The 20,336-nt window shown below is 41.9% G+C and overlaps 3 protein-coding genes across 5 annotated transcripts in view; 2 read left to right on the top strand and 1 right to left on the bottom strand.

The window, feature by feature from the left end:
- zyg11b (zyg-11 family member B, cell cycle regulator) lies at positions 1 to 7,566 on the bottom strand. The gene is made up of 18 exons (XM_022759203.1): positions 7,086 to 7,566; positions 6,794 to 6,959; positions 6,221 to 6,432; positions 5,798 to 6,115; positions 5,559 to 5,672; positions 5,304 to 5,420; positions 5,086 to 5,226; positions 4,590 to 4,766; positions 4,338 to 4,402; positions 3,995 to 4,094; positions 3,843 to 3,893; positions 3,586 to 3,747; positions 3,342 to 3,389; positions 3,043 to 3,240; positions 2,892 to 2,944; positions 2,520 to 2,617; positions 2,178 to 2,396; positions 1 to 2,090 (listed from the first exon to the last, which is right to left on the bottom strand). The coding sequence occupies exons 1-17, from the start codon at positions 7,113 to 7,115 to the stop codon at positions 2,188 to 2,190; spliced, it is 2,259 nt and encodes a 752-aa protein (XP_022614924.1). The 5' UTR covers positions 7,116 to 7,566; the 3' UTR covers positions 1 to 2,090; positions 2,178 to 2,187.
- A 37-nt stretch (positions 7,567 to 7,603) lies between these two features.
- On the top strand, positions 7,604 to 9,438 carry LOC111231927 (cytochrome c oxidase assembly factor 7). The gene is made up of 3 exons (XM_022759205.1): positions 7,604 to 7,972; positions 8,095 to 8,235; positions 8,702 to 9,438. Exons 1-3 carry the CDS (start codon positions 7,867 to 7,869, stop codon positions 9,145 to 9,147), a joined length of 693 nt encoding a protein of 230 aa, XP_022614926.1. The 5' UTR covers positions 7,604 to 7,866; the 3' UTR covers positions 9,148 to 9,438.
- A 925-nt stretch (positions 9,439 to 10,363) lies between these two features.
- ralgps2 (Ral GEF with PH domain and SH3 binding motif 2) overlaps positions 10,364 to 20,336 on the top strand; it is a 65,824-nt gene continuing 55,851 nt past the window's right edge. For all 3 annotated transcript variants that reach the window (XM_022759220.1, XM_022759219.1, XM_022759218.1), the window contains exon 1: positions 10,364 to 10,466. The gene's annotated coding sequence lies outside the window, so the exon portion shown is untranslated. The remainder of the gene's footprint in view (positions 10,467 to 20,336) is intronic.

The raw sequence follows: 20,336 nt of genomic DNA, 5'->3' as shown, positions 1-20,336 counted from the left end.
CAGTTTATGGGAATGTACATTCTTTATTTTTCCAAACTTGAAAACGTGACTCTCAGCAGCAACATGGCACAGTCATAGCAGACATACAGTATCTTGACATTTTGCATTTTCCATCTGAATTAAATTCTTGTTAAAAAACAAACTGGCTTTCATCCCGGGAGATGTTCAGGGGCTCAACTAAACAATCCAACGTATCAGAAGAAGCAACAGAAAAGAACAAAAACAAGTTCTGTGTCATCTCTTTGCCCATGTTGAAACTAATGAGGTCAGCTTGGGACATGCAAAAAATTTGCAAGCTCATCATCAATGAATTTACAGAAAAACAAGGCCATAATTCACTCAGAAGATGAGGAGATGTCTCTTTTGTTAACAGCTATTTCCCAGTACCATTTGTAGCCCAATATATTACATTTATTTTCATAAACAGGTATTTCTATACAAGTCTTGGGACCTGTCATTGTTATTCCAGCTGAAGTGTCGTCACGGTCGGTTTGTAAAAGTAACGTTACTTTTGATTGCATAGAGAATGGTGACGGGGCCTTAATGAGAGCTGCAGGAGGGGAGTGTTGGCATCAGGGTCAGCTGTTACAGGTGACATGGTATCTTCTCTGGACAACAGAAGTGTACCTGGTAAAATGGCATCCTGGAGGACACTAATGACACATTAGTGGTTTCAGAAAAGAGATACTCTTGAATATTTCCAAAAGCACCCTCTACTCACTCCTGGATAAACACTGCTTCTTCTCCATTTCTCCCTCGTTTGTTCTTTAAGTATTTCTTAATCAGATAAACTGAAAAAGACAAAACACACAATGGAACATACAATAGAATAATTTCCATGCAACCAGTTCAACCAGTCCTGAACAATTAATATTCCTCTCGCATTTTCTATTATGTACAAATTACATACACTCTTTAAGATGCAGATACTTGTACAGACGTACATACACATGCTCACAGCGAAGTGCTGTCACTGTCTTTTAGACACCTGGACGTGTTGGGATGCACAGCGAACATACCAATATATACACAAGTTTCTTAAAGAGGAAACAGCTGTGACTCAATACACAATTGTACATCCATCATGATTATACTGACCACATCATTATTGCCATTTGTGTCCAGAAAGGACATTTGCACTTAACCAGACATAATTTCAACTAATCGTGAATCCCACTCTGGGTTTTCTGATTTACAGCACTGCTGGCTTTGCCACTGATATGGCTGATTTAGGGCTGCCAAATGTTTAGAAAAGAAAAAGCACTGGTGCTTAAAGAGATATAACTTCTCTAAAATTTAGGTTTTCATCTTTAATGTCTGTAACATTTGAACCACTGAACACACCCTCAGCAAATGTCCTGTCACATCAAATCAAAGGCATTAGCTGATAAAAGTCTAAATGAATAGGAGAGCAACAGTAGTATTGCAGACCCAGAGGCGTGGGCTTCAGTGAACAAAACACTGCTATAAACAAACAAGCAGGCAGTCCTAAAATGAACAGTACAAGCATTCAGACAAACTCCAGCATGCTTGAGCTCACAGCAGCATCATGCGTATATTTAATGAGCTAATCAACCAATTCAGACAACCAGAGGCCTCTGTAACATATGGGGGCTGGAGAGTGAACTTCTGAGGGTTCAATCACAAACTGAGATTTGTATGTGTGCACTGACATGTTTTTTGGTAGGAGAATCATCATGATGCCAAAGTCACACTGACGAGAGTGAGCACAAACACAAACCTCATGTTGAGATTTGAGCTTAACTGACCAACAGCTTATCATAATTCAATTTTTCATCACAACATTAGCACACAGAAATATTCCTGCCTTGAAACAAACACAAAGAAAATAAATAATGTTAGTGTGTGAGTGTGAGTGTGTGTGTGTGTGTGTGTGTGTGTGTGTGTGTGTGTGTGCAAAGAATTGCGTAGTCTTTGTCCTTTAAAGTAGACTTTCTGGGGATCCTTGATCAAGTGTGTTTGTGCGTGAGATATGCAGACCACAGACACTCACGCACACATACAAAATCCCCTTTAGTGGTGGTGCGGCCCATTCTAATGTCCTCTTCCTGGTCAGGGGGCCTTATGTTCTGAAAGAGAAAAAAAATGTAAAAGAATGAAAAATCTCCAGCCAGTGTGAGACTCGGATGCAAATCACAAGTAGTCTGTGTCTTTACCTTGGTGAGGTTATTGTGGTGGTGGTGGTGGTGGTGGTGGTGGGCGGCGACTTGTGTGTGTGTGTGCAGGCTGGCCGGTGCGGGCTCTGTGGCGCTGCAGGCTGTCCAGAATACTCTCAGCCAGCAGTTTGACGTCTCTGTGGGTCTGTGGGTGTGTATGAACGTGCTCCAGCTGCTGCAGGCCACCCTCCTCCAACAACATGCTGCAGTAGCGAGCGGCTGCAGACATAAGGGTTAACACACAATCGCATCTGTGAGCGGTTTGGGTAGGTGAGTCAGTGGCTGGGTTAACATAACGAAACATAACACTTGGTTTTGTAGGTGTACGTATCTGTGTCTCACCGTTCTTGCTGCAGACATGCTGCATGGCCCATGCTGCCCACAGCTGAACACCAGGCGTGTGAAAGCACTCCAGCAGGGGAAAGAAGGGGTTAAATGACCTACAGAATGAGAGAATATGATATGTCGCGTTTGTGCACATAGGATTTATTTTATGGATTTGCTTTTCAAGGTGCTTTCTTCAATTGGATCTTTCGAATTCTGTCAAAGCTTGAAATCATCATTCTTTCACATGAGCTATAAAAGTCTATTCTGGTCTCTAGAGAGCAAGAAAAAAACTTTCTAGTGACACACCTGAGTAAGGTATGGGCCTACTTGCCTCTGTGTAATTGTGTTCATTCTTTTTTATTATTATAGAGAGAAGCTGCAGCTCACCTGTAGGCCACCATTTCACAATCTGGTGGGGGCCACTTCATAATGACAGCATGCTAGAGAGACAAAGACATGTATAAAACTCAAACCAACTTTCCGAAATAAGTGTGTACAGTATTTATGTGCAGTTATGAGTAGTTTTGCTCATTCCTACCAGTTGCTCTAACAGCGAGGATCGAAGATTGGGGCTGAGCGTCCAGGCTTCCTCTCCTCGTGATGTCAGGTGTGCAAGGATTCCTGCGGCGAAGTAGCTGACCTCCACCTCTGGGCTGTGCAGCAGAGTGCTGATGTGGTCCAGGAACCCCTGCACCATCAGCTCTCCGTGCAGCTCTCCGACCTCCGCTATGTTATTCTACACAACAAAAGGTGAAAGGGGAACGATAATGTCTTAATATTGTAAATTTATTCAACATTCACTTTCTCTAAAGGGTAATTACAGAGCAGTGAACTCACCAGCAGACCAAGAACCTTCTGCTGAATAGAAGACTCATTGGGGAAGGACTGCAGAGAGTGTGGTGGAAGTGGATGGGGGTTGGGGGGTGGGGGTGGGAACAAAACAACAGTGAGTCAACCTGTGCTAAAGACATACATCCTTATTCAGAGCAACACATGCTTGAGTGTGATGATTAGCTAGTATGGTTATCTGCTCTTAGCTGTTTTTGTGTATTTATAGGTACATGTGGACATTTCTGTGTACCTCTAGAACTGTAATAAACAGGTCCAGCCCCTGGTTCTCAATAAAATGGCGGCAGGTTGTTGGCGATTCATCCGTGAGGTTCCAGAGCGCGCTCAGTGTAAATTTGAGGGTGGCATCCACCACGCCCTGAGTAGCCTTCTGACGCACAATGTGGAGCAGTTGCTGCGCGGTAGAGAGGGAATATTTGCAATAAAAATTTGCCTTTTTTGGTAAATTAGTAACAGTGGGAGAGAACACAGCTGAGATGAGCTTCTTACCTTCACTATGAACAGTTCTGCTCCCAATTGAGCCGTTTGTTCTGTGGACAACTTGAAAAAGCAAACAGTAAAAAGTTTAAGCCCTACAAATGTGCAAAGAATTCATTAACAACAACATACGTGATATTAATACAAGACAACATATACTGAACCTTAGCAGCCAGTATGGAAATGATAGCCACAGCCATCCTCTGCATGTTCTGGTCTTCATGGTTGCAGAGCCACTGCATCACTAGTTTGGCTGCTTCAAACCTTGAAAACAGAGAGACAGAGCAAAACATGTCTACTGTAAACACAGCAGAGAAACTGCTACATTATGAGCAGTCAATCTTTTTATGTTTTGGTTTCCTGCTTTGCTTCCGCTGACACACCTTAACTCTTTATGTCTTTTATACTTAGTTCTTTTTAAATGACTTTGTAACCATTTGAAGGATACCCTATATCTACCTATTAAAATAATATTAAAAATACTATTGTAAAATGTGTATTTCACACCTGTTGAACGGAACCTCCTGCAAAATGCGGTCACTGCACAGGGACAGCAGGCAGTTCTTCTGCAGCTGCAGACACGGGAAACAAAGTGGACATCAGTTCAAAACCTGAACAACGCTTTCAGAGTCCTGTTTGTTCTACAGGCAGTAAAATGTGTACACAAAAATATTCTCATGTCTATGTAGCTCAAAAATTGTGACTGATATGGTATGAAGGACGTACGCCACCAAGACAGCAGTGCAGACATGAAACTACCTGTTGGTGGTTGGGGAAAGTCCTCATGGCCTCCAGTAAGAGCTGAGTGACGGTACTCAACAGTCGGACTGGCATCCCTGCTGCCAGGTCCTGCTTTGTCAGGTTGAACACACAGGCACTTGCTGCCAGCTGAACATTCAGAGTGGCAGGGTGATTCTTCATACCCAAAACTACCAACTGGGAAAAGAAGGAAGAAAAAAAGGAAGCTATGTTGTAATACTGTGCTAAGTGAGATTATTCAGGAACTTGAAGTGTACAGAATTGGAGTAGGGTTGTAGGGCTTTGCCATAATACTCTGGAAGAGGAAATGTGGCTCCATCACTTATCAGAAAAAACAGTGGTCCTGAGCTGCAATCGCTATTCAGATTTACATTTCTTAAGCATGATATAACTTTATTTCATAATAATCTACACTGTTTTCTTAGACATGAAGCAAAAGAAACTGTGTTAATGAAATGAGAAAAAATACAAAATTTCCAAGTAAAATCATGTTCACCTTAAGGATGTCAGGCCTTGGTTTCTCCATGACATGTGTCAGACTGAACAGATGAAACAGAGCTTCCCTCACAAAGCCTTCCCTCTCACTGTAGCGCCGTAGTGCCTCACAGATCTGGGTCTCATTGGCTTCTCCTGTTACCTGCTCACACAAAACACAGTTTAGCCAACCTAAATTTCTAAGCACAGTTAATGTGTTAACGTACACATCTATACTACCTTTAGATTTCCTTCTCCTGAGAGGAAGTCAGAAAAACCAGCTTCTGTGGCCAGAAGTCCCACAAAGGTCATCCCTGGTCTCTCCTTCACAAATGCTGTAACAGCTGCATCTGTAACCTGCAACATTTACATGTGTAAGAATTGACAACTTGACTCGGTAGCCTGTATGCTTTCTTTACAATCTAGTTGAAACACTCACCGACCAATACAAATACAAATACAATCACACAGACACAAACACACACACACACACACCTGTTTCCTCCCTGACACATCCAGGGAAACAAGAGCAGGCAGGATCCCTGGCTGTCCAAGCAGCTGACGAGCTACATCAGAGGTAAACTGTTTATCATCACTGATGTCCAGGTGCTGCAAACAAACAAGCAAGAGATAGCGTTCTTCTCAAAGCGTAATAACAAAAATAGAAACAAGTTTAACAATAAGCAATAGCACACAGCGCAACACTCAACACTCAGCTCCACCCTTCGACTAACCTGCAATACATCCAGCTGGTGTATGACTCCCAGCAGCTGGGCAGTACTCATCTCCAGCCTCTTCAGCTGGTGCAGTGTTAGCGAGCGCAGCCGCTCCTTCAGGCCAAGCAGCGGACTGAGGTTGGTGATTGAGGTGTTGGATAGATCAAGGCTCTCCAGTCGAGGCAGGGAACACACGTCAACTAGCCCAGAGTCATAGAAGTCTACATTGGCTAGAGAGAGAGAGCGAAGGCCCTGGAGGGAGCTGAAGCGATACCGGATCGGTTCCTCCAGAGAGGACATGGTGAGACCTGTTAAGCCAAGTCGCTGGAGGGACTCCTGCAGGGTGTTGGAGAAAAGCAAAACAAAACAATTTTATTTTATTTCATTATAGTGTGAGGAAAGGGTGGTTAACTAACACAAGTTAACATACTCTCACTTTACCTGACAGTATTTATTGGTGGCCAGTCCCTGTAGAATATCATGAATAGTGAGGTCTGCATTGACCCTGGCAGCATCCAGCTCCAACAGTCTGTGAGGGCACAGAGCTTTCTGGAAGGCCTCTGCAGAGATACGCGCCGTACGGATGCAGGCTCGTCTCAGACGCAGGTATTCGCAGTTCCGAAATACACCCACTGTGCTGTCATTCAGCAGACCTGTACCATAATGAGCTTGTGTTAAAGTTTATCTTTGGGTCCATGCAGGACTCAACAGGACTGAGCTTTGCACAATAGTGCATCTGTTTATCTAGGCTGTTAGTTTAGGTGACAACATACCATTAGGTTAAGTCGCTCACAGATTTCACACTCCCCCCCCCCTTTTCTTAGAAGGGTATATAATCTGTCAAAAGACACTCAGGAGATGTATATAAATTGGGAAATTTTTATTTTCATCAAGATGATAGTTCAGGTTGATATCTGACAGTTCCACACGTAAAAATTAAAAGCAAAAAGCTGGAGCATAGATCTTGTGGTGGTTGTTGTCTGCTCAGGAGTGTCCTGTGAGGTCAAGGTTTACCTTCTGTGGCCATCTTGGCCAGCAGCTGGTCTGCTAGCTCCTGTGGGAAGAGAACAGCCTCTCTGAAGCACAGGGAGCCGTCAGGGCGCTTCACACAGAAAAACTCCAGATTCTGGCTCACATAGGTCAGGCACAGGTCTGTCAGAGCCGCTGGAGATGCCTCATCCTGAAAACACAAAGATGATGTTTGATAATGTAGATGCAGTTAATCAACATCATTTATTGTTGTGCAATTTCCAGTAATAACATGAGCACTTAAAAAGATGTCACCTGAAGGCAAACCGAAGCTTACCGTGCTTAGGGAACTGCAGGCCATGGTCATGGCTTTAAAAAAAATCACTCTAGTATTAGCTTATGCAATCGAGACTGGTGTCTTTTTTCACCACGAAAAACTACCGCTAAAGTAGCTAGCCGTCGAGCGGCTCCGTTTTAAGCCGCTTCAGTTTGCAGTGTTCACCTGTCTGGGAGCCTGATGTTATGTTAATCTATCACCGACCAGCGTTAGCGGCGAACCAGCTAGCTAGCTCACTTGTTGTTGCTTCCGTTGTGGGAAATCGCTCTCCGTGCAAACATGAAGACAGCAGTCTGCAAAGGCGGAATTCATGTTTAAAAAAAGATATTGACTAATCACTGCGACTACCGAAGCTCTGAATTCAGGTACCGAGTGAGGGATATAGTTTTCACGGGGAGCTGCTAGGTCTATTTTTGACTAGACTAGACAAACCGTAAATAAAGGTCACAGCACTGGAAGTACATTAGGAAGGGGGCTGGACTACGGAAGCCTGTTAAGGAAGGTTATTAAACTAGGAACACATATGAACATGCTGTTCTCCGTTTCTTTCAATGGAAATCTACTACATGACCAGCTGTAGTTGTTTTTTATGAGAACTTAACGATTAACGGTAATCAGCTCTATTCAATTGTGTTGTTTATGTAAAAAAAAAAAAAGGCTTTTGTAACATCGCTTGTTAACTCGTTCACCAAGGTCACAAGTAGCAGTGGATGTGGTGGGAGCTAAGTCTCCAACACATGTGATTGTTGTAAAATTAAAACGCAGAAGTGCAAGCTGAAATATGGCTGGACTTGTAAACTTTAAAGATGAAAATGAAGTGAAGCAGTTTTTGGACAATCTGGGAGTGGAGTACAGCTTCCAGTGCTACAAAGAGAAGGATCCTGAAGGTAACATACTTCTACTGTTCACATCAGTGGTGCTGCTTAAGCTCAGCTCGAAATGCAAACTAAAATGTTTGATTTGTGTTAGTTATATTTCCCTCATTGTGTTTCCATCATGTTTTTCTTAGGGTGCCAAAGGCTCGCGGACTACTTGGAAGGGGTGAAAAAAAACTATGAGAATGCAGCACAAGTGCTCAAACATAACTGTGAAACACATGGACATGGAGAGAGCTGCTATAAACTGGGCGCGTACCATGTCACAGGAAAAGGTAATGTGGCTTACCTTTGCAATGTGGCTTATTGCTCTCTTTTTTTTTTTACCCTCTCTGGTGTTTGGGACGAAATTCTAGATGTTGACAACAGGTTGAAACTACTGATACTTTGCTTGTATGCTATAATGTAAGCAAAGTACAATGTATGTTACTGATCACAGTGAGAGATAAAGTTTTACAAGCAAAATGCAAATATTCGCTGTTTAATATTAATAATGATAATAATAATGTAGTAAAAAAAATCAGAATATTGTTTAAATGTGAACACAACAATAGTTTAATTTAATTCTTTAAATTTATACTTTTAATTTTGATACTTAGGTACATTTTAGTGTACTTTTGCTTACATAAAATCGTGACTGCATCAGGGAGGGATTTGAATACCTTCTACATTACTTATCTTCATAAAATGCATAAAGGTCTGCATATACACCTCTGTTAATCTCCTAAATATTTCCACCAGGTGGAGTGACCGAGTGTCTGAAAACAGCCTACTCCTGCTTTATGCGCTCCTGCAACACCGGAGGAAAGAAGTCTGTAGATGCCTGCCATAACGTTGGTCTGTTAGCCCATGATGGACGAGCTATGGACGGGGGACCTGACCTAACGGCTGCTCGGCAGTACTATGAGAAGGCCTGTGCTGGTGGCTTTGCTCCGTCATGCTTTAACCTCAGTGCTTTGTTCATTGAGGGCAATTCCAAAGGGCTGGCACCAGATATGACTCTAGCTTTGAAGTATGCTAACAGGGCTTGTGAGCTGGGACATGTATGGGGCTGCGCAAATGCAAGTCGCATGTACAAACTGGGGGATGGTACAGAGAAGGATGAGAAGAAAGCAGAGGAGCTGAAGAATCGAGCGAGGGAACTGCATGGTTTAGAGAAAGAAAGGCAGCTCAAATTTGCAGAGTGAATGTGACACTTTATCATATTATCATTGTTTTGATTTTGATGCACATGTGTTTAGTCAGTTTGTTTGAGTGAACAAGTATATGTGTATACAAACAAAACCTGGTCTTGGGGTTCAAAGGTCAGAGATGATCTGTTGTTTAAAAGCAGAATGGTCAAATGGATGTGTGCAACCTCATTACAGTCTGTAGACTGACATTCAGGGAGCAGTGTTAACCTGACCATTTCTATTAGTAGATTTCAGAGAAATGTGTACAATAAATGTAAAAACAATAAAATGAATATTGACTCGGATACAAAAGTTGGTTATTAGTTATGCTTTTGTCGATGGTCTTTGATAAAGAAATGTTTAGGCCCAAGCTCTAGGTTTAAAGGGCAGTTTGAAATCTCATATCATCATGTGCATCCTTCAAACGGTACTGTGTGTGTGTTATTACCTCCACCATGGAGTTTGTGCTTTCACCTGTGTCTGTTTATGTTGGCTTGTTTATTTGTCAGCAGGATTGCACTGATTACACAAGTACTGAACCGATTTGCACTGAAGTTGGTGGAGGGATTGGGCATGTGCCAGAGAAGAACATATTACGTTTTGGGGCAGATCCAGATCATTTACTATGAATTTGAGTGTCCTTCTAGTTAGTATGGAGTATGCTGCTATTAGAACACAATATGTGATATTATTTTCTTTCAACAAAACTTCATAGTAATTGACAAACTAGTGGAAAATTGCACTGCTGCCTTAAAATGTGAAGCTCTGGAGAAGTCGACTATATCAGTGATGAGCAAAATGTGATTATAACAGGCGAACATCATTTTGACATTATTAGGTGGGATTTTGCCTAGAAAACACTTGTACATAATACTGGACACTTTCGCAATCACGAGAGCTTGTGTGGATAAGACGATGGTTGGACCACAAGAGGGAGTCAGAATCGAAGACATGAACTTTGCGCCCGTTTCAAATCTCAGGGCGCTTTTTCCCTCTACACAAGACCGGGGGTCTGCGAGTCCTATTTATCCAGATTTGAATCGACACTGTATTAAGAAATTGAAAATACTGTTGACAGAGACAAAATGTGTCTATTTATAAAGAACTGAACTAAGCCGGGCTGCTGTAGATGATGGGCAAGCTGGTCCGCTCGCTCGCTGGAAGCTCCGCCCGTTAGCCGTGCGTCTCCTCAGCCCTCATTCAAAACAGAGGACAGCTGTTGCTAAGCGCATCGTCGTGTCCTGAGCGTTAGCCTAAAAACTGTTAGCTGTCTGCTGTATTCTGATGTACCCACTGGAATATCAGGAGAAGAAAGAAGAATACCGCGCACTTCGGTGAGTTACTGGACAATATAAGGCAAAGTTTGTTATCGTTTGCGACATCATTTAGAAAATCCCTCCCCAGTCGTCGATATAGTTAGCTAACGTAACATTAAGCCCCACGAACGGTTTGGGTGTGTTTGTTTTTATGGGCAGGATGCTCCCTTATCAGAGTAAATCGGCATCCATCAAGAGGAGGGGACACGGAGGCGTGCAAACACCGGGACTGGTCCGGTTCTTGCAATGCAGACTATCTGTAGCTGGGTGCAGTAGTTTATTGTAGCCATTATTTTATTTTCCTCCTCCACCCACGTGAAGACACAGTCGCCCCACCACACACCAAGAAGCAGCACCGAGGAGTTTGATATAATGCTAGTAATAAATCATGCGCTCCCTTACCAAGCTAACGTTTCAAGCTAGCGTGAGTTAAGACATGCTAATATGGAAACCGTTAAGAAAAGAGTGAGGTTAGTCAGTGAGTTAGCGTTTTGTGATTTCTCCTGTGCAGTCTTACTTTGTTTACTATAGTCGCTACACAGTTTGCTTCTGTTTAGGGAGACGGGGGACTTTGTGTCGACCAATTTTTGCTGTTAGCCCAGCAGAGCTCATTTAGCAACCATACCTACTGCAGGCGCTCTGCTCAGGATAGCTCATTGGCGGTGAACCCCCTGCACAGTTAACCTCCGGGGAGTGCTTTGGGTGTGGCGTGGGTTCACCCACGAACAATACAGTATACAGTCATAGTCTATCTTGTCTCAGCCGTAGCACGTCTTGGTTGCAGAAAAGCTACAACAGACGAGTCATGAGGTTATGTTTTGGGTCTGGTGACCATCAGTTTTCTCCCTAAAAATATTTAAATGAGGGGAACTTTCAGAGCATGAAAAAGAGAGTATCCTCCCAAGTTCAGTTTCTTAAATAAGCCTTTCACATTTCACTAACAGCAGTCAACAGTCTATTCTACATAACTCTCTACCTGCATTAATGTAATCTAATTTGTCGATCATTAATATCACTTTAAATAAGTGATAGCCTTCAATTTCCTGTAATTCTAAACCATACACGCCAGAATATGGTTCAGAATTAATATACAGACCTAACATTTTTCAAACTTTAGGAGGTATCTTAGTTGTTCTATCACAGCTGAGATGAAGCTATGTTGACCATTTCCTGACAAATGGATCTGTGAATGGTCCTGTAACTGTGGTCACAGTTGCATGTTAATTTGTGAACCCAGGAATATCTGCAAACATGCCCTGGTAGGTTATCTGTAGATAATAGAACTAACCCACTCACACATGAGTGAGTACGGCAGTTCTATCCGCTGTCAAGCAGAATTAATTTAAGGCTGAATTCACGCCCTTCATTATTAGTCCGCCTTTTTTCTTAAACAAAGCCTCCCTCTGCTCAAACCTCCCATCTAACACATTCATTGTCAATGTCCTGTGTGACGTTGCTGTTGCACGCCCCTCTCACCCCATTTTAAAGGGGTCTAAGGAATGTTCCATATCGATATTTAGTATGGCTGTGTGGAGCTGCTGTTCTCAACACTTAACATATGACCCAGAGGTCACTGGTTCAGACTCATGACTTGCGTGCTTTTACAGTGCTGCGGTGTAGTGTTTTGCAGGAAAGGCACAAACAATCTCATTTGGCTTCAGCAGTCTTCTTTGATTAGTTAAATAGATGCAGAACGTATTTATTCATTAGATAGTCTTCACAATTGCAGTCATACCAGTTCTGAAAGCATTGTTTGATTGAGTGGTCAGATAATACTACAGTTAAAGTTTATCCCAAAATAGGAGATGAAACCTAATTCTTTCCAAATGTCGGAGGTCTTCAGTCCTCCACATGTCAGAGAAAGAATCTGTTTGGAATTCCTTTTGGTTTTTACTTCATCTGATTCAGGCTGAACCAAAGGAGAATACTTCTAGTTGTTATAAATTATCAGAGAAAGTTTAGTCTGCAGGACATTGGTCAGTAGGTGTAAAGGGTACATCTGAAATGTTTACCCAAGTAGTCTTAGTACTAGGGCTTAGGTTTTAATCCAATAAAATATGGTTGATTCAGTATTATATCCATAATGCACATTTGCACTGTGCGTCTTAAGCAACACAAGCCCCATCTGTATGCCTATTTACAAATGCTGCATTGAATTATAATTGTGTATTTTTGGGTTTATCCTGTTCTTAGTTTCTCTTCCTGACTCTAAACAAAAACGTCATGTTGAGTAACTGTTGCTTGCCAACAGAAACAGTGTGAGCACCTGGAGGTTTTGCTGAAGCTCACTCAGTTAGAGCACTGTTTTTATTCTCAATTACAATACTTTGCGTATAACACATAATCATCTACTGCTAAATTCTTTGTCTTTTCAAGTGTGTAAGCCAAAAGTTCTTAATCAAAACATGTGGTCATGTTGTATTTAGAGGGAGAAAAATCATTCAGATGATTTATGTTCATAGATGCAATTCCAGTTTTTCTGTCTCTGAATGATTACACCTACTTGGATAAGACTCATCTCAAAGGCATTTGAGCACCAGCAACTTTTCAGAGAATGTCCCTCGGTAACTGTACATACCACCTCCACCTTCCGGGCCAGGCTAATCCCAGAGATGCCTTGTGTACGTGAGCCCATCTGTTCAGTACTGTGGTGTAGCTGCTCTGTCCAAGGCCTGCAAATGTGATTAGTTAGAGATTACATCTGTGTGTGTGAAATGAAACTCCCCTCTCAGAATCGGAGCTGTGTGTTTATAAGAGAAAGGGATAAAACACTATAGGGCTTTTGCGTCGTCAGGTTCAGCCCCTGGTGTTTCTCAGGTTATGTTTGTCTGCTCTCCAATACATCATGTTCACTGCACAGTTTATGCAAAATGTTCCTAGAAGCAGTTATCTTGTAGCCTCCCTCTGGGTCCTGTACATATTCTAGAAGCGTTTTAGTCTGCATCAAGCTTTTTCTCTGTGACCTCCAAACAGTGCTGTTGCTCAGTTGCCAGGGTAACTTTATGCGTGCGTCTGGCACATCCATAAAGCACAGATGGAACTGCGAAGTCACATGTCGTCACATTCTTCCTCTGATGCCTTCCCAGCCTTGGCTCTGTCACTACAAGAAGAAATTCAAAGTTAGTAATCTGTATCGACTCCATAAAGCTTTCTCTAATACTACTTGGAGTAATATAAAACGTCCCTGAGCTTGACAAGTTGTGTTGAAACACTGATAATAATGTTGCATATAATGTGTGCTTGATAAAGACTTTTTATATATTAGGTGTTTCTAATCTTGCTGGCAGTTGGTTGAAGTGGGTGTTGTAGATGTGAGCTTGGCTAGCACCTGACTAGCTGACTGTGTCCATGACTGTGTGAGAAGGAGATAAAAGACAAGGATAATTTGTGACAGTGTTAAACTCAAATCTCAGTGGCAGGCACTACTTCACCGTGTAGATTGAGCAACGTGCCTTTTTTGTTGTACACAGAACACCATTAGAGGAAGTAGTGCAAAAGTGCCTCTTCTTATTGTTATGAGTGTATTTGCCATGTGGTTCCTGCTGTGTTGTAATCACAGCTCTTGTGTAGGGGAAGTAGCCACCACCAAGAGCAGTCAAACACAAACAGTGTTGATATGGAGACTGTACATAGAGGGTCACTCGTGACTGATGCCTGAATCTCTCTCACAAAGAGACACAAACCCTGTTAAACACATGCCGCAGTAGGCTGAGCAGTGGCAGGAGGCCTGGAGTTTTGAGGACATTTTAGCCTGAATTTAACCACTAAAGAGACTGACTCACACATGAAGGGCTACACAACGAGGGGACTGCTGCACAACTTTGTCTCCCTTGTCCCTCTCCCCTCTCTAGTTCCTTGCTTCTTCTTTGTGTTTCTTTGCTCTCACTTTCTTTTTCACTTTGCTTTCTTGTTGTGAGCGGGACTGATGCTATTTTTGTCCTGTTATGGCTGCCTAAGTTTCATTCTGTCTAATTATTGTCTATTGGGCAGTATCCCTACCAATGTGTTGATATAGTATATTACCTTAACCAACCCTCAATTTTGTGCCACCCTTTGGTATATGACAGTGTTTAATACTTGGTGTGCGCGACACAGATTGGTTACTCAAATAGTATTTAAGAGTGATATCAAGCCCTTCTTGTAAACAGGTCATGGTTGTACGGAGCCGTGCTGAGCCATAACGGATCTCAAGCGGCAGATCTCCTCTGACCTTATCAGTTATAATTGCTCTCTCACTGCCATCCACTCTGCCGAATAACTTTAGCTGCTGTTGGTCCTTACTGTCTTGAACATGCAGCTGGAGACAGGATTTGATATTATTTATTATAAATGCATTTCTGGAGATAGGCAGTAGAAGTCTAACCAGAGCATTGACATAAAAATATTGAATTTGATGTAATTATGATACTTTTAGCTCTTTCCTAACATGCTTTTGAGTTTGGCTGCTCTTTTTACTCTACTGAATTCAGCATTAGGTTGACTTGCAAAAATGTTATCTTATAATGCAGCTGTGAGTGTGTGTGTTATGAAGTTGTGTTTAAATGTCCATCTAGTTTTTGCTGATGTGGCCTTCTTCATCTGCAAAATATTGCCTTTTTAAATTGCAGTTATCCTTCATCAGTTGGAATCTTATCAGGTGGGACCAGATGAAAATAACAGGGATTACAAATGTAGAGTGCCTGTTTGCCTCTACTATTTGAGAGAGGCTTTCAATACTTCAGATATATGCAAAATTAGATCTTCTTCTCCTAAAGCTTTGTCCCTGAAGTCCACCATTCGCTCCCTCTGACTCTAAACAGATCCTATCAAAGTGGAAACATGGCTGTGTACCGAGCAGGTTGTAGTCTGGCTATTTGTTATGCTGGCTCAAGACAAAATGGGAATGTCTCAGCGAACTGGCTTTACTCTAATTCCTGCTTGTCCACCTCCTGGATGGTTATCTTGCATGTCTTTTCATCTGTGTGCATTTGCATCCATGTCTATGCATGTGTGTATCTTTTTTTTTTTTTTTTTTAAATCTATGTATTTTAAAGTCAACATCCGCTCAGCTCACTCAACTAATGTTAGCCAAGGTTGGTGTGTCAGGTTGTAGGCGTTTGGGTTCATGAGGTCAGGGGTCAAAGGTGAGTTCAGGGACAAGGGCCACGCCTTTAAGGCATGCAGAATGCCAGCTACGAGGGTCTTGCTCCACCTGACACTTTCAGGCTGGTTCTTTGACTTCTGTGTCATGTGACATTTTCCCTGCATATACTGAATATTCTCACTAGCGGAAGTTTCATTAGAGGACCAAATGCAGAGTGCAAAACAAGCCAACAATGGTTTGCTTTTATGGCAAGAATGGCAACTGCCTTGAGATTTTATGATTTGCAACTTAGTAGGGCTGCACGATATGAAAAAAAAAAAATCATATTGCGATTATTTTGGCAGATATGCTTATATGCTGATATGCAATTTCTGTTGGAATGGTTATTTCTGCATTTCATTTTCATTGAAAAAATATAGAAATGATAATTACCAAACAAACATGTTCCTTTGCGTCTGGAGAATATGAGTTGTAGGCCGGGGCATCTCTGTAGCACCACAATGCTTATGGTGCTAACAATGCACAACAATGTTGTGACACACTTTACCACTATCCTCCGATTTTCTTTGCAGATTCTGCAATTTGTATATTGCACTCGGCCATATTGTGATTTCAGTCATACCTTGATTAATTGTGCAGCTGTACAACTTAGGCTATATCTTAGTAACAAAAACATGAATATTAGAATCATTAATCTGGATGTGATTGTTGACAAAATGCTTAGCTGGGCTAGATAAGGAATGAAAGCCCTGGTTTTCCCTCACTGATTTAAAAACATGGTGGTCAAAATATTAAGTTTTATGCAGGGGTTTTCTATTAGACTGAATTGGTTTTTAACTGAGTGTAACCAAATAAGTAACTACAAAGTGTGTGTGTTTCCAATCGTAAACTTTATTCTCTGGTTTGGACAGTCAGATTCAACAGCATTTAAAATGTGCCTGAACAATAAGTTGCATGATTGCTGCTCTTACTACACTGGACCATTGTGTGTGTGTGTGTGTGTGTGTGTGTGTGTGTCTGTGTGTGCGCGTGCGCTCAGGTGTTTTGAGTGAAATGGGTGTTGGGACTATTTTGCCATTGTTGTTCAGCAGATACAGAATGAGGACCAGGTCATAATCCCCCCCCACTGGCCCAGCTGAATGTAAACATACAGATGCCGCACCCTTCCACTTCCCTTGCATATTGTCCTGATCCACCAGTCTGTATCAGTCTCTGTGGTCTCAACACAGCCTCATCGATCTGTCGAAACCTCTGTGTTTTGGCTTGGGAACTAAACTGAGAGCTGAGCCTTGGTTATGTCATGGAAACTTGTGAACTTGGTCTTGAACCCTGCCAAAGACAATAGATCAGATACAGACAAAAATGATTACACCTCTCTCCTCCTTTTGTTTCATCTTCCTTTTGTTTCTTCTTCTCCCAACATTTTCTTTTGTACTCTTTCCTCCACATCAGACGTCAGTGTCAGGCACACAGTATGCAGTGGGCTTTTTGCCTTAAGAACACTATGAATATAAGGCTTTATCCTCACCACCTGTTCTGCTCTTTGCCTTCCTTTTTACTGTCCAGCGCCTCTATGATGAATGAAAGGTGATGATTCATTTCTTAAGCAGATGTATTCTCTGTGTCATCTTAAGGACTCCATTTAGACCTGTGTGTGACTGAGACAACCTGTTTCCTGTCGCCTTTTGTCAGGTCTCCCACAGGTCGAGTCTTGACATGTAGACAGAGACTTGCACTCACATGCCTGCAGTTTCACATTTTACATTACAACTGTCAAGCGTTGTATTCATTTCATCTGCACCATTTTTCAATGTAAATGTGAGTGTGTATTTCCTTTTGAATCATCACTGTTTGAAGAAAGTGTAATTGAGTACCTTTTAACTTTATGGTACTTTGTTACACCGTCCTTCATAATATAGCATTCAACTGCATGCAACTTTAATAAATTAATTTATTTCCTCCCACCACACATTAATAGTTGGAGTTTTAAAGGCTTCCTGCTAAAGCAAATATTTACAGTATTCATGAATATTCTGAATTTCTGTTTAGATCTTGTATGGGCAATTTGAACATGTTCGTTCTGTGAAAATAAGTGGCAAGAAACTCCCTCAGAGATCATGTGACTGTTATTACTGTATCAAACAAGCTCAGTGCATGTAAAAGACCAGCAACTTACTTAATGACAAGTACATAGAAAGACTTGATGGACAAGCCTATGTTGGATTCTGCTTTGTGTGTGAATGGATAATCTGAATGTTTATCTGGCTTCCTTTTGTCTTATAGTCAGAATCTGATAAAACTGGGAGGGTTGGAAGGATTTGGGAAGAGAAGAGGGAGGGCGATATTGCCGCTGGAAACAATGTCTTTCCTATTTTTAGTCAATAGATGAATGTTTAGTAGCACATGCATCCTGTCTGTACTTGTCCTCTGAGAGGAGAACTGAGGATCGAACCAGTAGTGTCTGTGTAACTCGGTACGTTTTGTAATTTGTGTGTGTGTGTGTGTGTGTGTGTGTGTGTGTGTGTGTGTGTGTGTGTGTGTGTGTGTGTGTGTGTGTGCGCGTGTGTGTGTGTGCGCGCACAGACAGTGTAGCCTCTGGCCACGCTGCTCTGTGGGAGAGGAGGATCAGAAAAGGGGTGTGAGGGGCTCATTCAGGGAGAGAGGGGATGAGGGGGAGGGGAGCAGTGCAGGCGTTGAAGAGATACAGCTGTTTCTCCAGTCTCAGCTGTTGCTCCTCTTCCATTTGATGCAGGCTCAGTTTCCCTCCCTCTCTCTCAAACGCACGCACACACTAGCTGGAAGAAGCACACAGTGTAACATTGTTCTGCCTTGTGAGAGAAAGATGAAAGAATCAATCTTTCATAGCTGCTATCAGATGGGAATAGTAAGTACTCGCCATATTAGTAAGAGAAGCAGCCATGGCCAAATTGGGTGAAACATGTCTGCCTGTTTTCATCACTTTTTGTTGTTGTTTCTCCTGTGCCCTTTTTCATCTTTTCCTCTCTTGTTGCCTCTTCTGCCTGGTTGTTTCTTTCTCTGCCTACTTCTTATGCTTATTCTCCCCCTGTATCGCTCTTGTTTTTCCCTTGACCTCTGAATGTGCGGGTGCCATGTCCATGTGACCTCTGACCTAGTGAGCTCTCAGAGCAAACAACTGTGTGTTTGGGTGTGTGTAGTTCATGTACCTCTTTGTCCAGGTTTTGGTGTCCATGTAGCTTTGGCTCTCATTCTTGCTCTTGTGCTGAACACAAGTGTTGGACACACTTTGATCACACACTTGTTCTTTCTCTTGTTCCTTTCCCAGTCAATTCTAACTCTGCTTTTTCTTCTCAGTAGCACTCCCTTTGTGTTTTACCTTGTAATTGGCAGTTTAATCAGGCCCTGAAGACAGGGCAATGCCATGTTAGGGGAAGTCATGCGTGCAGCTCTGTGTGGGTGTCGGTATGGATGTGTGAGTGTGTGTGTGTGTGTGTGTGAGCATATGTTAAGCTGTATGGGAGGCCTGTTACCTCAGTCTTGCCTAGTTAAGCAAGTTCAAAGTGACTAGGATTTTGGATCAAAACTAATCTTACAACTAAATACTCGGCACAGGAACACACAGTTATATTCACCACATATTCACACAGGATATAAGACTAACAATAGCTAGCCTACAGCATGGTTACCTTTTGAAGACACTACAGAGTGTGTGTTTCAGTATTGGCTGGTGCTTTGCTCTTTTGGGTCAAATATCTGAGCAGAGTAGGTCAACCTAAAAGAGGACAGAAAAACTTGTTGGAGGAGGATGAGCTCATTGTTACAAAGATAGGAGATGCCCTGTAGATTTTAGTGGTGTATGTGGGAGAAGTATGATTTGAGAGGTTGTACTTTTAAGAAAAAGAAAGATGGAGTTACAATACAAAGCCAGTCCTCAAATGTCTCTAATCTCCTACTTCTACTACTACTTACTAAGTACCTCTTAAAATGTTGTATTTCAGTCCAAGCTTGACTACAAGATTAACATTTTATGCAGCCCCAGAGTTCAATAGTAAATCAACAAATAATTATAGAATGAATAATCAAATAAATTATGTAAAATATATAAATGAATCAATGGTTTTGTGAAATGATTTAAGTTATTTTGAAATTGTAATGAAAAGAGACATCATTAAATAAAGCATGACATGATATAAAATGCCCCTATGAAATAAATACACACATTTTTAAAATTTATTTAACATTGAACCCTTTGGGGTTTCATTTGGGAAGGCCTACAAGCAAACAAGCCTCCAGCTAGATGGCTGGGGTCAAAAAAATAGGGTTTGTTTACAGTCAAGGGTTTGTTGATTAGTTTTGACTTGAGCCAGTTTCCTGTACCTGAATATACAGAGTTTGTCACTTCTAGAAAGAAGGTATTTTTGTACAAGGACTGTGTGCGTGCGTGCGTGCGTGCGTGCGTGTGTGTGTGTGTGTGTGTGTGTGTGTGTGTGTTTTTTCGCTGTCAAATAATGGTACAGTTTGTCAGGTTGCAGCATGCCGTCTTTTGTAAGTCTGGCTCACTCAAAAGCCTCGAGGCCAAACCGAATCCAGGAAATGCTGTGTGTCTGTCTTTGTTTGTGGTACTATCAATGTGAAGGTGAAAGAATCATATTTTGAGCAGCAGACAGAGATGGAGATAAGAATGTTTTGGTCACACACCCTCTGTTTGGAAAAGTCCTATTGATATGCAGTGGCTTTAACTCAGAAAGAGTGAAGATGTGTTCATGATGATGCTCTAATGCAGACAAAGGACACACACATACACATTTGGCTTGCACATATAAACT

The sequence above is a fragment of the Seriola dumerili genome, unplaced genomic scaffold (genome assembly GCF_002260705.1).
Source record: "Seriola dumerili isolate Sdu_G_001 unplaced genomic scaffold, Sdu_1.0 BDQW01000321.1, whole genome shotgun sequence".
NCBI lineage: Eukaryota > Metazoa > Chordata > Actinopteri > Carangiformes > Carangidae > Seriola > Seriola dumerili.
Note: the sequence above shows the minus strand (reverse complement) of the source record. Positions and strands in the feature narration are given on the sequence as shown.

Bases quoted from the DNA above. Each gene is read 5' to 3' on its own strand.
- LOC111231927 (XM_022759205.1), top strand. From the start codon at position 7,867: ATGGCTGGACTTGTAAACTTTAAAGATGAAAATGAAGTGAAGCAGTTT. The intron at 7,973-8,094 runs GTAACATACTTC...TGTTTTTCTTAG, and splicing joins CAAAGAGAAGGATCCTGAAG to GGTGCCAAAGGCTCGCGGAC. The intron at 8,236-8,701 runs GTAATGTGGCTT...TATTTCCACCAG, and splicing joins GTACCATGTCACAGGAAAAG to GTGGAGTGACCGAGTGTCTG.
- zyg11b (XM_022759203.1), bottom strand. From the start codon at position 7,115: ATGACCATGGCCTGCAGTTCCCTAAGCACG. The intron at 6,433-6,793 runs GTAAACCTTGAC...ATTATGGTACAG, and splicing joins GGCCAAGATGGCCACAGAAG to GTCTGCTGAATGACAGCACA. The intron at 5,673-5,797 runs GTTAGTCGAAGG...GTTTGTTTGCAG, and splicing joins ACCAGCTGGATGTATTGCAG to CACCTGGACATCAGTGATGA.